Here is a 15797-nt window from a genome sequence, read left to right on the forward strand (position 1 = left end):
GCTATGATGTGGCAGCAATTCTGTAATAGCAATCCCTCTCAAATGGGCAATGCATAGATGTTCTAGAAAAGTAAGGCAACAGCTTAAAAATCTGACTGCTCAAATGACCCTGAATAGAAACCTGTGACGTGGCAACAATTAATTGTACTGAGAAATAAAGTGGGTACAGGCTTGTAACTTTAAACAACATAATGCATGAAAACCTGAAGTGGAATACAAGTGTTGAAGTCACTAGATTCCATTCTCTTAGGCGGAGGGGACATGTCTGGAATTCTGTTCCCCAGAACCTTTTTTGACCCTTTATCAATTGCATTTCCTAGTAATCAGAATGTACATTGAGCATGCGCCCTATTTTTATCTATCAAGGGAGAGACTCATTCAATGTTATTGGGAATTATTTTGCTTCACTTTTTCTTCCAGTAGCAGCAAGTAGTCTCTCTATTGAGTTTTGTTTCCAAAACAAAAATTGAAAATGTGGTCTCTTGCCTTAATTTGGCATAGGATCCTTCCACTTAGAGCTGTGGCCAGCATACATTAGAATTGTACGCATTTCTTCCAAATGTGCCCCTGCCCTGCCCCCACACTGATTTTTGTGAATTTCCCAGAGGTGTGCTTCCCTGAACAGTTTAAATATTTTTTTTTTTTTGCTTTTATGTGGTATGTTGGTTCAAAAATGCAAACGTTCTATTGTATTCTATTTTCCAACTGATCTCCTTTTACACTGGCACAGTGAAGAGTCAAAATAATTAGTCCCAACCCCAACAGTTTATGGCAATGTGTGCCTGGTCCAGTTCTAAGATGTGCTGCACACCTCCCAGAAACCAGTTCAGAGGTATGATTATCCTGCTTTAAGACTTTCCAGTCCTTGCTCCTTTAGTCTTCCAAAGCTCTCGTCCATACTATGGGTAGTGAATGTGGCAAGATTGGAAAGTCCCATCCACCGATTGTAGTGATATATATTCACTGAGTTTGTCCATATACCTGGGACAGTGCCCCAAAACACACACATGTGGACAGTTGATGCATATAAATGAACTTACTTTCTGGTTTATTATCAATGGAGATGCAGCTTCTAACTTTGCTGCATGCGAACCACTTCTGAAAACTGGACATTGTACTGTAATGTCTAATTTTCTACCTTTTTCGGCATAGAATCAGAGGTGGATTTTCATATTTGTGGTGTAACTGCGTGTAAGATAACTGTAAATGCCTTAGTTTTAATAAGTACATTCACTTTTTTTTTAAAGTACAAATAGGATCTTCAAACCTAGATCCCTAGTAGCATATCTGGCTGCATAACCCTAGTCCATCCTTATAGTGAAAAGTGTTTTTGTCTGATTTTCTGTTCAAATCCTCATTCTAACTTTCAGAACGAGGCAGTTGATAACGCCATGCCATATTCAGGCATCACCACCAGGGAATTTGGCACCGAGTCGAACTTTTCAGAAATGAAAGCTGAGGATCCTTGTAGAGATGGGTAAGTACATTGTTGCCTTTAGAGCTCTTTGCTTTTTTTTTTCACTGCATGTAATTGGGAACCAGCAATGATATGAAGCAGAGTGGACATTTTCAGCTGCTCAACCAGAATTGCTGCTTCAGTGAATTCAAGCCTTTGCTCAAGAGAAATAAACAAAATTCATTGTTTAATAATGTGGGCAACATTGAAATACATTGGCGGCAGCTACCAAATGGGCTTTTGATCTCTGATCAAGTTTATTTCTAGCATTACTTCAACTTTATTTTCACTTTTTTTTAAATAAAAGTGACCTCAATGCACATGACTCCTTTTAATGACCACCACAGAGCCCCTCTCCTGATTTTTCTTTTCCCTGCCCCACCCCCACCCCGCCCTTGCAGGGACAGGCTAAATCTGCATCTGTGGTTCTTTTAAAATAACTTTATTAAAAGCAGAAATAAATAAACAGATAATTTCTAGGTAGCCTTTTCCTGACTGCCCATATTTTGAGCTATTGTTTATGCCTCTGAGCACTAATTTTTTTTCTTTTGCTGAATGCCTTCTATGATTAGGTTTTTTTTTTGGTTTCACCTAACTTTTTGCTGTTTAAATGTTTTACTTCCAAATTAGTTTGCTCCAACAGATTTTAAGCAATATTGAGTGACATCTTCACTTTTTAAGGAGAGGTATTCGATTATTTTGAGGCTAGGCTTACATGGCCTAATTTTCCACTGGCTGTTTGCAAAATAGGGCACGTATGGAACAGGTGTGTTACCTGGATCCATGTGCAACTTTGTGCACTTCTACACATTAATGGCATTTGCCATTTGAATCCAGTCAACAACTTAAGATTGGGCTTGCGATCCTGTAATCTTATGAACAGCTTTTCTATTACTGCATGATCTGGCATTTGAACAGTTCAACTAATGCCTTCAAGATAATGGATATCTGAGGGCTTTAGGAAGTCCAGCTCCAACCTGAACCCTTGCTATTGACGACCATGCTCAGTTGATGCAAATTCTTAATAGCACGACCAATTGCTTTTAATACATTTTCACATAGAATGAATGTCACTAGTTTTCTAAAAAAAAATCAATATTTCCTGATCTTACTTCCTCAAATTCCATCCTTTTATTAATTTTAGAACTCCAGTTGTTCATTCTTAGTGTCTCATCTTCACAATGGCTCAATATCTTCTGTACAGCTGAATTTAAGCACTCTAACCTCTAATCTCGATGCCTCTATTTGAATGGCAATACCACGTTAACTATATTCAAAGTCTCTAGAACCAATACCAGACTACATTTAAACAATTGAAAATATCAACCAATCTCCCATCTACACTTCTATTTCTTTAAGCAATCTAGGATAAATTGAATCAGATCCTTCAGCACTATTCATCTTATCCATTTTAACCTTGACTATCTACTATATGTTGCTTCTGGTTTTTGCCTAGACATTCTACCATGTTAAAAACAAGATTGCTACATTGAGGGGGGAAAAGAAATGCAAGATGTCTATTTTCCTCATCTTCATTTCTAATCCATTGCAGTGGTTCCTGATTTGTTTTGTCTTGTCCCATTTTCCATTATTTACAGTTGTATTTTATCCTTCTATAGTTATTTTTTGACTGTTTCTCAATGATTTGATATTTTGTACATATCTTACTTCCCTTAAAGCTTTAATGGTTGAGGTTATGGTCATCTTCAATCCTTTTTCCTGGGGTAATTATAAGGCTTTTTAAAAAAAAATCCATCAATACTTTCAATATTGTAATGATCATTGTCCCAGTCCATCATCTGCTCAACTTGTTTTATGCCTTTAAAGTTTGCTGCACCAATATTCCTGGTTTTGCAACTCCTCATTGGTCACTAATTAATCCAGATGTTCACCCACGTGGCGATCATGCTATCTCTCACTGCTGAATATTAATATTTTATTTGTTCATGGAATCTGAGTGTCATTGACCAGGGCAACATTTATTGCTCATCCCTAATTGTCCTTGAAGGTGGTGGTAAACCAGCTTGAATTTCTGCAGTCTCTGTGCTGTTTGGTAGGGAGTTCCAGAATTTTGACCCAGCAATGATGGAGTGATGATTATAATCCCAAGTCAGAATGGTGTATGACTTGTAGGGGAATTTACAGGAGTTGGTGTTCCCATGCACCTACTGCTCTTGTTCTGGGGGTCACAGATTTGGGAGGTTCTGTTGAGAAGTCTTGGTAAGTAGTTGCAGTACATTTTGTAGATAATGCACACTACAGCCATGGTGTCAGTGGTGGCGGGAGAGAATATTTTAAGTGGTGGATGGGATACCAATCAATCATTTTATCTACGGCATAGAAGGAGGCCATTCAGTCCATCGTGTCCATGCCGGCTCTCCACAGAGCTATTCAGTCAGTCCCACTCCCCCATTCAATCCCTCTAGCCCTGCAAGTCTATTTCCTTCAAGTGGTTATCCAATTTCTTTTTGAAGTGATTGGTCTCCGCTTCCATCACCCTTTTGGGAAGAGAGTTTCAGGTCATTACCATCTGCTGCGTAAAAATGTTCTTATATTTCCCCCTGCATCTCTTGGCTAAACGTTCAATCAAGCAGGCTTAAGACATTCGCTGAGACCACACCATCTCAAACTTGCTGCTGAATATCGATTTATTTTTGAAGTGGAACCTCTGCTCGTTTTGGGTTTCTGAGAACCATTGTCAATAGTTTGCTCTCTTTTTTTTTTCTCATCCTCACTTGACTGCCCCATTCCAGACTACTCATAAAGTTGGCTTTGCATTACTTTGTTAATTTACTTACAAAACCACCTTCACTTCAGCTGGTTGTCCTGGAAGTCAATAGCATAGTATGATCAACTTGGGATCTGCCCTGGACTCCAGCTATAATCAAGCCAGCACAACACATGTCTCATGATTACATAAATCTTGCTCAAATTATAGAATTGTAGAACTCTGCAACGTGGAAGGAAACTGCTTTGTCTTGTGCTGGCTTTCTAAAAGCTATCCCCTTAGCCCCTTTTCCCCTATCCTTTCCTATCTCCTTTTTTAAAATTTCTACTTCCCTTTTAAAGCAATTTTCCTGGTAGTGCATTCCATCTCTTAATCCTCAACATGAACAAAAACAATTCTCCTGGCTTATCTTTGTTTTGCCAATGGTCTACAAATTTATGCCCTCTTGTGGCTAATTCACCAGCCAGTAGAAATAGTTTTTCCCCAGTTTCCATTATGAAAACTTCCAAATGAGGTGCACAAAATTAGATCTCTCCTTACCACTTTTTTGTTTTCGTGCAAAGATCTTTCCTTCCTTCTGCTTTCTGTTAGTCTTATACCCTGGGCCTATTCTATCAATTTGAAACATTTCTTCTCCTCCTCCTCTGCATCCATTCTGTGTTGTGACTTCAATTAAATCTAAATTCTCACTTGCCACTTTTATTTACCACTCCATTCCAGCAGGATATTACTTCCGGCATTTGTGTAGAAACTGAACAATGGGCTGCCTTTTAAAGAGAGTCCGGGCACAGTCGAGGTATATTCCCATGACTGGGAAAGGTAGGGTTAAACAAATCCAGAGCTCCCTGGATGAAAGATAGAGATTAAGATGAAGAAAAAGCATGCTTATGACAGATGTCAGGTGGATAACACAACCGAGAACGAGGCGGAATATATAAGGTTCAGCGGGGAAATGAGAAAGCAAAGAGTATGAAGGGAGACTGGCAGCTAATATAAAACAGAATCCAAAAGTCTTCTATGGGCATATTAATAGTAGAGATTGGCAAAAGGAAGACTAGGGCAGATTAAGGATCAAAAAGGGGATTTACACACAAGGCAGGGGGCATTGCTGAGGTATTAAATGAATACTTTGCATCTTCTGCCTTTACCAAGGAAGAAGATGTTGCGCAGGTCGTGGTGAAAGAGGAAGTAATTCAGACACTTGGGTTTAAAATTGATACGGTGCAGGTGTTGGGTAGGCTAGCTGTACTTAGTTAATAAGGCACCAGGACTGGATGTGATGCATCCAAGGTTACGGAGTGAAGTGAGAGTGGAAATTGCAGAGGCACTGGTCAAAATTTTCCAGTCTTTGTTCGATTCAGGGGTGGTGCCAGAGGACTGGAAAATTGCAAATGGTACACCCTTGTTCAAAAAAGGGTGTAAAGATAAGGCCAGCAACTACAGGCTGGTCAGTTTAACCTCTATGGTGGGGAAGCTTCTAAAACTGATTAATTTAGGACAAAATTAATAATCACTTGGGCAAATGTGGGTTAACTAGGGAAAGCCAGCACGATTTGTGAAGGGCAAATTGTGTTTTAAAAAAAAACTCCAGCAGGTTAGTTAATGAGCTAACGGAGAAGGTTGATCAGGGCAATGATGTTGATGTGGTGTACATGGACTTCCAAAAGGTATTTGACACAGTGCCACACAATAGACTTGAGCAAAGTTGTAGCGCATGGATACAAAATTGACTGACTGACAGGAAGCAGAGGGTAGTGGTTAATGGATGTTTTTTGGGGCTGAAAGAGGTTTGTAGCGGAGTTCTCCAAGGGTTAGTGTTGGGACCCTTGCTGTTCCTGATGTATATTAATGCCCTAGACCTTTGTGTACAGGGCGCAATTTCAAAATTTGGGGATGGTATGAAACTTGGAAACATTGTGAACTGTGAGGAGGATGTGGGCACATTGGTGGAATGGACAGACATGTGGCAGATGTAATTTAATGCAGAGAAGTGTGAAGTGATTCATTTTGGTAGGAAGGATGTGGCAAGACAATAAAAATAAAGGGTGCAATTCTAAAGAGTGCAGGAGTGGAGGGACCTGGGTGTATATGTGCATATGTCATTGAAGGTGGCAGGACAGATTGAAGGTGATTGATTTAATATAGCATCCTAGACTTCATTAATGGGGACAAAGAATACAAAAGCAAGGAAGTGATAAACTTGTATAGAACACTGGTTCAGCCTCAACTGGAGTATTGTGTCCAGTTCTGGATGCCACACTTCAGGAAAGATGTGAAGGCATTGGACAGAGTGGAGAAAAGGTTCGTGAGAATTGTTCCAGAGTTGAGTAACTTCAGTTACATGGATGGATTGGAGAAGTAGGACTTTTTTTTTTCTCTGGGGGAAAGGAAGGTCGAGAGGAGATTTGATAGAAGTATTTAAAATTTTGAGGGGTCTAGGCAAGGTTGATCCTGTTGGTGGAGGGATTGAGAACAAGAGGGCAACGATTTAAGGTATTTGGCGAAAGAAGCAATAGTGACATGAGGGAAAAACTTTTTCATGTAGTGACTGGTTAGGATCTGGAATGCACTGCCTGAGAGTGTGGTGGAAGCAGGTTCAATCGAGACATTCAAAAAGAAATTGGATTGTTTATCTGAAAAGGAAGAATGTGCGGGGGTGTGGCCCTAGGTAAACTGCTCTTTCAGAGTCTGTGCAGACACGACAGGCCAAATGGCCTCCTTCTATACTGTAATGATTCTGTGACCCTGATATATTTGGACTCTTCATTGCTCCATTCCTTCAACTGCATTCTCCTATGTTTTTAACTGGCTAAACATTTTTTTTTTTTTTTTTTTTTTTGCTGTCTCTTCCCGAAATGAGCACTACATAAGTATTTATTTTAAATTAATTTATTAATTAGTACTAGAAATGTCAGTTAGAGGGGTAAAATGCTTTACCTATGAGATGTGGGAGGTCCGTGACGCTTCCAGCATTCCGGACGACAACATCTGCAGGAAGTGTACCCAGTTGCAGCTCCTCACCGACTACATGGATCGGTTGGAGCAGCAACTGGATGCACTTAGGAGCATGCAGGTGGCGGAAAGCGTCATACAGCCGTTTTAGAGAAGTGGTTACACCCAAGGTGCAGGCAGATAGATGGGTGACTGCTAGAAGGGGCAGGCAGTCAGTGCAGGAATCCCCTGTGGCTATCCCCCTCTCTAACAAGTATACCATTTTGGATACTGTTTAGGGAGGGGGGTGTGGGGTGGATGGCCTATTGAGAAAACAACAGCAGCAGCCAGAGCAGTGGCACCACGGCTGGCAATGTTGTTCAAGGAGGGACAAAGCACAGAAGAGCAATAGTTATAGGGACCCTGTAGTCAGGGGCACAGATAGGCACTTCTGTGGACGTGAAAGAGACTTCGGGATGGTATGTTGCCTCCCTGGTGCCAGGGTCAAGGATGTCTCTGAACTAACAGGGCATTCTGAAGGGGGAGGGTGAACAACCAGAGGTTGTGGTACACATCGGTACCAACGACATTGGCAGGAAGAGTGATGAGGTCCTGCAGGGGGAATTTAGGGAGTTAGGTAGAAAGTTAAGACAGGACCTCTAGGGTTGTAATCTCGGGATTGCTCCCTGTGCCATGTGCCAGCGAGGCTAGAAACAGGAAGATAGTGCAGCTAAACATGTGGCTGAACAGCTGGTGTAGGAGGAAGGGTTTCAGATATCTGGATCATTGGGATCACTTCATGGACAGGTGGGACCTGTACAAGAAGGACTGGTTGCATCTAAACTGGAGGGGCACAAATAACCTGGCTGCAAGGTTTGCTAGCGTCCCTTGGGAGGGTTTAAACTACTGTGGCAGGGGGGTGGGAACCAGAGCAGTAGGACAGCAAGTGAAATAACTGAGGGAACTAGTAAATAGGCCAGTAGGACTAAGGAAGAGCAGGCAGGGAGATGTTGCTGAGCACAGTGGGACTGGTGGTCTGAAATGCATTTGTTTCAATGCAAGAAGTATAACCGGTCAGGCAGATGAACTTAGAGCTTGGATTAGTACTTTGAACTATGATGTTGCTATCACAGACTTGGTTGAGGGAAGGACAGGATTGGCAGCTAAATGTTCAGGGATTTAGAAGCTTCAGGCGGGATAGAGGGGAATGTAAAAGGGGCGGGGGAGTTGCATTACTGGTTAAGGAGAATATCACAGCTGTACTGCGGGAGGACACCTTGGAGGGGTCATGCAGTGAGGCAATATGGGTGGAGCTCAGGAATAGTAAGGGTGCAGTCACAATGTTGGGGGTTTACTACAGGCCTTCCAACAACCAGCAGGAGGTAGAGGAGCAGATATGTGGACAGATTTTGGAAAGATGTAAAGGTAACAGGGTTGTAGTGGTGGGTGATTTTAACTTCCCCTATATTGACTGGGACTCACTTAGTGCTAGGGGCTTGGGTGGGGCAGAATTTGTAAGGTGCATCCAGGAGAGCTTCTTGAAACCATATGTAGATAGTCCAACTAGGGAAGGGGCCGTACTGGACCTGGTATTGGGGAATGAGCCCAGCCAAGTGCTCAAAGTCTCGGGAGCATTTCGGGAACAGTGACCATAATTCTGTAAGTTTTTAAGGTACTTGTGGATAAGGATAAGAGTAGTCCTCGGGTGAAGGTGCTAAATTGGGGGAAGGCTAATTATAACAATATTAGGCAGGAACTGAAGAATTTAGATTGGGGGTGGCTGTTTGAGGGTAAATCAACATCTGACATGTGGGAGTCTTTCAAACGTCAGTTGATTAGAATCCAGGACCGCCATGTTCCTGTGAGGAAGAAGGATAAGTTTTGCAAGTTTTGGGACCCTTGGATAACTAGGGATATTGAGCCTTTTCAAAAAAAAAGGAAGCATTCGTAAGGGTTAGAAGGCTGGGAACAGATGAAGCCCTTGAATATAAAGACAGTAGGAAGGAACTTAAGCAAGGAGTCAGGAGGGCTAAAAGGGGTCATGAAAAGTCATTGGCAAACAGGATTAAGGAGAATCCCAAGGCTCTTTATACATCTATAAAGAGCAAGAGGGTAACCAGGGAAAGGGTTAGCCCGTTCAAGGACAGAGAAGGGAATCTATGTGTGGAGCCAGAGAAAATGGGCGAGGTACTAAATGAGTACTTTGCATCAGTATTCACCAAAGAGAGAGTTGGTGGATGATGAGTCTAGGGAAGGGACTGTAGATAGTCTGGGTCATGTTATCAAAAAGGAGGAGGTGTTGGGCGTCTTGCAAAGCATTAAGGTAGATAAGTTCCCAAGGCCTGATGGGATCTACCCTAGAATACTGAAGGAGGCAAGGGAAGAAATTGCTGGGGCCTTGACAGAAATCTTTGTATCTGGTGAGGTCCCAGAAGACTGGAGAATAGCCAATGTTGTTCCTTTGTTTAAGAAGGATAGCAAGGATAATCCAGGAAAGGTGAGCCTTACGTCAGTGGTAGGGAAATTATTAGAGGATTCTTCAGGACAAGATTTACTCCTATTTGGAAACAAATGAATTTATTAGTGAGAGGCCGCATGGCTTTGTGAAGGGGAGGTCGTGTCTCACTAACTTGATTGAGTTTTTTGAGGAAGTGATGAAGATGATTGAAGGAAGGGGAATGGATGTTGTCTATGTGGACTTCAGTAAAGCTTTTGACTAGGTCCCTCATGGCAGACTGGTACAAAAGGTGAAGTCACACGGGATCAGAGGTGAGCTGGCAAGATGTGTGTGTATGTGTTGGAGTTTAATCTGGACAAATGTAAGGTAATGCATTTTGGAAGATCTAATACAGGTGGGAAGTATACAGTAAATGGCAGAACCCTTAGGAGTATTGACAGGCAGAGAAATCTGGGCATACAGGTCACAGTGGCAACGCAGGTGGATAAGGTAGTCAAGAAGGCATACGGCATGCTTGCCTTCATCGGTCGGGGCATAGAGTACAAGAATTGGAAGTCATGCTGCAGCTGTGCAGAACCTTGGTTAGGCCACACTTGGAATATTGCGTTCAATTCTGGTCGCCACACTACCAGAAGGACGTGGAGGCTTTGGAGAGGGTACAGAAGAGGTTTAGTTTAGTTTAGAGATACAGCACTGAAACAGGCCCTTCGGCCCACCGAGTCTGTGCCGACCATCAACCACCCACTTATACTAATCCTACACTAATTCCATATTCCTACCACATCCCCACCTGTCCCTATATTTTCCTACCACCTACCTATACTAGGGGCAATTTATAATGGCCAATTCCTCCCACCTATGTGGGAGGAAACCGGAGCACCCGGAGGAAACCCACGCAGACACAGGGAGAACTTGCAAACTCCACACAGGCAGTACCCAGAATTGAACCCGGGTCGCTGGAGCTGTGAGGCTGCGGTGCTAACCATTGCGCCACTGTACCAGGATGTTGCCTGGTCTGGAGGGCATTAGCTATGAGGAGAAGTTGGATAAACTCTGTTTTCAGTGGAATGACGGAGGTGGAGGGGTGACATGGAGGTTTACAAAGTTGAGTAGCATGGACAGGGTGGATAGTCAGAAGCTTTTTCCCAGGGTGGAAGAGTCAGTTACTAGGGGACATAGGTTTAAGGTGTGAGGGGCAAAGTTTAGAGCAGATGTGCGAGGCAAGTTCTTTACACAGAGGGTGGTGAGTGCCTGGGACTTGCTGCCGGGGAAGGTGGTGGAAGCAGGTCCGATGGCGACGTTTAAGAGGCATCTTGACAAATACATAAATAGGATGGGAATAGAGGGATATGGTCCCCAGAAGTGCAGAAGGTTTTAGTTTAGACCGGCATCCAGATCGGCGCAGGCTTGGAGGGCTGAATGGCCTGTTCCTGTGCTGTACTGTTCTTTGTTCTTCAATCATATTTGAGCTATTTTTCTTGTCTTTGTTTAAATGCTCCAATTATTTCAACTTTCTGCACTAGTTTCTTGGCCCAGAACCTAATTTAAATGTCTCAGAAATTCCATCTCTACCTGTAGATGTAATTTTACTTAACCTCTGCTGTCAATCATTCAAACCAAAAATTCTTACTACTCCTTCAGGATTGTCAGAGGATCCTTAATCACTAACCCATTTTGTTTCAAATTTATGCAACATGGTCTGATTTTTGCTTCCTTTTGTGTTGTGAACTTTTTATGCATGAGCTGCTTTTATACTATGTGGAACCCATACTAACTGCCAGTTCTCCAGGCATTAAATTAACAGCCAGTTATTGAAGACTTTTTTAATTAACATCTCTGGTTTAGCTATGATTTACAGCTGGCTATACAAGTGGTAATGGAACAGTGGTGCCAGCACAGCTGTCTCATTTTCTAAAAGCAGCTGTTTGTATAATTAGTGTCCACATCAGTTCCATCCATCCCTCCAAGAAACTCATACTCTTGAGGATATCCTTAACTCTAGTCCTATGTAAACAGTAACTACCTTTTTAATTTTATTGTTTATGCACAGCCCTTACCTGTGCACCCACCAATCAATGGAGTCTCTAATTAGGAAAAAGTAGGTTACTTGCCTTTTGCTTGCTTAGCAAGTTTTTTTTTTAATGCATGTCTTGGTTTTCATAGTTTCCTTTTTTAAATGCTGTATCTGGCAGGATTGATATGTGTGCAGCTAGTTTCTAAATCCATATACTGGTTTCATCCATCTCTCTCCTAGCTTACTATCTACCTCTGAGTCAGTGTGCAATTAATTAAATTGATGGCCGGAAATTATCTTGTTTATAATACTTCATTTGCTGACTAAATCTTGCTGACCTAACTACATAGCAATAAACCTATATAGGAGTCTGTGTGGCCTGTAGGGGAACAAAAGTATCTTCATATGGTTAAATAATTACATCTGTAGCTTCTTGAGTAACAAATTGCTCAAGTAGCAGCCTTGCATGTTATGGGCAATAAAGCCCCCCCCCCAACAGAGTAATTCCCAAGAACCCTTCATTTTCCAACCCTACTTTAAATTCCACAATCTAAACACCTAATACCATTTACCAGTGTCCTGTCTTAGCTGGTTAGATAAAACTAGCATCGCTATCCACTATTGGCTGCAAGATGGTCAGGACTGGGAGCTAAATATACCAGGTTATAAAATCTACAGGGAAAATGGGTGAGTGGAAGGATAGATTGTGAACGACCAGCGTCTGGTTTGAGTCGGGTCGCTCTTTCGGGCTGGGACACAGTGATAGCCAGGACATCCGGGTGGGAAACATTCTGTACTAGTTTGCAGTGAGCGATTCCATCCAAGGTAGAGCACAACCTCTTTTTTTTTCAAATATGATCAACTTTATTCTGGTCGGGTTGGGCGCGGGAAAAAAATGCAAGGACTCTGGCTGGGTTGGGCTCGGGTTGGGTTTCATATGCAGACCCGAGCAGGTCTTTAATTGGTTACTGCCTGCTTGCACAGGTCCTTGCCAAGTGGCTGTCCTTCGCATATCTTGACAGATGAGGGTTTCTGGGCACATTTGAGCTAGCTATTCACAGACTCGCAAGCAAAACTGGGATAGTGACCATGGCAATTTAGTTGACTGTTTCTCGAACCTCCCTTAGTGCTACCTTGAACAGTGATCCTTTTGGGAATGTGCTGATTTCTGTTTATAAAATTAGAATTTAATTCACCCACTCCTGTTTTTCAGATTGAATGAAAATGCATCAAGACTGAAAAATATAAATCTGTCGCATTGCACAGGTAACAGTTCATTGTTCTGTCCTATGTTACCCAATGTTTATAATTCAGAACTGAATTTGCAAGCAAGCTGTTCACCTATATTGAGTTTACCACTTCTGGGGATGCATTGGGTCAGGCTGTTTTCACTTTGATCAGGATTTGAACCTAGCTCCATCTGATGGACCATTCCCTTCACCTGCTGGCTGTAAGGGTCCTTGGTGAAATGAATTTCATATCAGTTTAGTTCTTGTATCTGGGGCCATAAAATTGTACCATGGCACTAAATGACACAATCTCACTCTAGATGCTATAGAATGGCTAGTATGAAGTCAGACTGGTGCGGGAGCTTAGGGTAAGCACGCCTAGGTCAGGAGTTACAAATGTTGACAATGAGTGCTTTTTAAAATGGGGAAATATTAATTCAAATCTTGAAAAATACAAAAATACAAAGTCTTGACAAATACATGAATAGGTTGGGGATAGAGGGATATGGACCCCAGCAGTGCAGAAGGTTTTAGTTTAGACAGGCATAAAGATTGGCGCAGGCTTGGAGGGCTGAATGGCCTGTTCCTGTATTGTGCTGTACTGTTCTTTGTTCTAACACCTGCTCTATGAAATCCCATCAATTTTAGGAGGATGCTCATTAAAGATGTACAGGATTGTTTTATTGACTTGCAACTATGTATTAATGGGATGAAAGCATTCCAGACTTTAAGTGGCAGAATTGAAAGTGTTCAAATCTAACCAGAAAAATCTTCACCTCTGCTACAAACCAGAGCTGAAACTTTAGCCATACACCTTTTCATTTAATAAAAAATTGGTGTCTAATCCTGCTCTATTCATCTACCTCAACATTTTTTACGCCAGCATAATTAGTCAATTGAGAGGCCATCATATTTGCTTGATAGCCCAGTTTTGTGTGCAAAAATACAAAGTTGTCCACTTTCATTATTACCAGTATTTATATTGATTTCCTTTAAATTCTGAATGTATCTAATGTTGCAAGCAGTACAGTGTGTTTTTGATTAGAATCTGTTGCTATGATGTCCTCACTATATCGCATTGGTTGTGCTGGGGTGGGGTTAGGGTTAGGGTTATAACCTATCAACCGGCCGTCCATGTCTCCGCTATAAAGACGTCTGCAAACGCGACATGAAATCGTGTGACGTTGATCACAAGTCGTGGGAGTCAGTTGCCAGCATTTGCCATAGCTGGCGGGCAGCCATAAAGACAGGGCTAAATTGTGGCGAGTCGAAGAGACTTAGTAGTTGGCAGGAAAAAAGACAGAGGCGCAAGGGGAGAGCCAACTGTGCAACAGCCCCGACAAACAAATTTCTCTGCAGCACCTGTGGAAGAGCCTGTCACTCCAGAATTGGCCTTTATAGCCACTCCAGGCGCTGCTTCACAAACCACTGACCACCTCCAGGCGCGTATCCATTGTCTCTCAAGATAAGGAGGCCCAAAAGAAAAAAAAAGAATGTGCTGGGGTGGGGGGGAAGCTTCCAATCTTCTTCTTGATCCACATGCAGTAAGCAATTGCTGTTTAATGTATTCACTGGTCATCAGGTCCAGGTTGTATGGAAAGCTGTCAACCAAATATTTCAGTGGCGATACAGAACCTATCGGGGAATCGAAGCTTACAACTTGTCCAACCATCTCCAACTGTCTGCACCAAGGAGGCTTTGGGTAAGTGTAGTTGCATGACCTTTTTTTAATTATGTAGTCTATTTAGTATGTCCTTTTGGACATTGTTTTGTTTTTGTTTGAGATACAGCACTGAAACAGGCCCTTCGGCCCACCAAGTCTGTGCCGACCATCAACCACCCATTTATACTAATCCTACACTAATTCCATATTCCTACCACATCCCCACCTGTCCCTATATTTCCCTACCACCTACCTATACTAGGGGCAATTTATAATGGCCAATTAACCTATCAACCAGCAAGTCTTTGGCATGTGGGATCACTGACTATATTTAACCAGGGTCGCAGCGAGCCTGCTCCTTTTGTCAATATCCCTTATCTATTTTGTTGAAGACATCTGTTGGCTATAATGTTGAACACTAGCTATATCAAATCCCATAAATTTTAGGAGAATGCTCATCTAAGATGGACATAATTGTTTTATTGACTCTTGCAGCTATGCATTAAAAGGATGAAAACATTCAGGACTTTAAGTGGCAGAATTGTAAGTGTCCAGATGTAATCAGAAAAATCTTCACCTCTGCTACAAACCAGAGGTGAAACCTTAGCCATAGACTTTATTTTTTTAAAATTGCTTTCTAACCCTGCTCTATTCATCTACCTCCACGCTTTTACACAGCATAATATTTCAGTCAGTTGAGAGGTTGTCATATTTGCTTGATAGCTCTGTGCCTTGAATGTATGACTACATAAAAGGAAGAACTTACACTTGTGCTGACATCCCAAGCATTTTAGTCAGGTTACTTTTGTAGCCTAGTCACATGTTTTGCAGGCAGAGAACAGTCAATACACACCACTTCACCTTGTAGGGAACTATAGAATGGCTTGTTTTGAGACTGGTGGGGAGGATTATCTGATTATTGGTGATTGAAACATTGAAAATGGGAGCAGGAGTAGGCCATTTGGCCCTTCAAGCCTGCTCTGCCATTCATTATCATGGCTGATCATCCAACTCAGTAGCCTGTTCCCGCTTTTGCCCCGTACCCTTTGATCCCTTTTAGACCCAAGAGCTATATCTAACTCCTTTTTGAAAACATACAATGTTTTGGCCTCCACTGCTTTCTGTGGTAGTGAATTCCACAGGCTCACCACTCTCTCTGGGTGAAGAAGTTTCTCCTCATCTCAGTCCTGAAAGGTTTACCCCGTATCCTTAGGCTATGACCCCTGGTTCTGGACTCCCCCACCATTGGGAACATCCTTCCTGCATCTACTGTCAATTCCTGTTAGAATTTTATAGGTTTCTATGAGATCCCCCACCT

The 15797-nt window shown here is 42.2% G+C and overlaps 1 protein-coding gene across 6 annotated transcripts in view; it reads left to right on the forward strand.

The window, feature by feature from the left end:
* Positions 1–15797, forward strand: part of bub1bb (BUB1 mitotic checkpoint serine/threonine kinase Bb) — an 89457-nt gene that overhangs the window by 29286 nt on the left and 44374 nt on the right. For all 6 annotated transcript variants that reach the window (XM_068039590.1, XM_068039588.1, XM_068039593.1 and 3 more), the window contains 3 exons: positions 1371–1477; positions 12801–12853; positions 14399–14518. In XM_068039590.1, the coding sequence (XP_067895691.1) occupies positions 1371–1477; positions 12801–12853; positions 14399–14518 (280 nt within the window). The remainder of the gene's footprint in view (positions 1–1370; positions 1478–12800; positions 12854–14398; positions 14519–15797) is intronic.

This window comes from Heterodontus francisci, chromosome 9 (genome assembly GCF_036365525.1).
Source record: "Heterodontus francisci isolate sHetFra1 chromosome 9, sHetFra1.hap1, whole genome shotgun sequence".
NCBI classification, from domain to species: Eukaryota; Metazoa; Chordata; class Chondrichthyes; order Heterodontiformes; family Heterodontidae; genus Heterodontus; species Heterodontus francisci.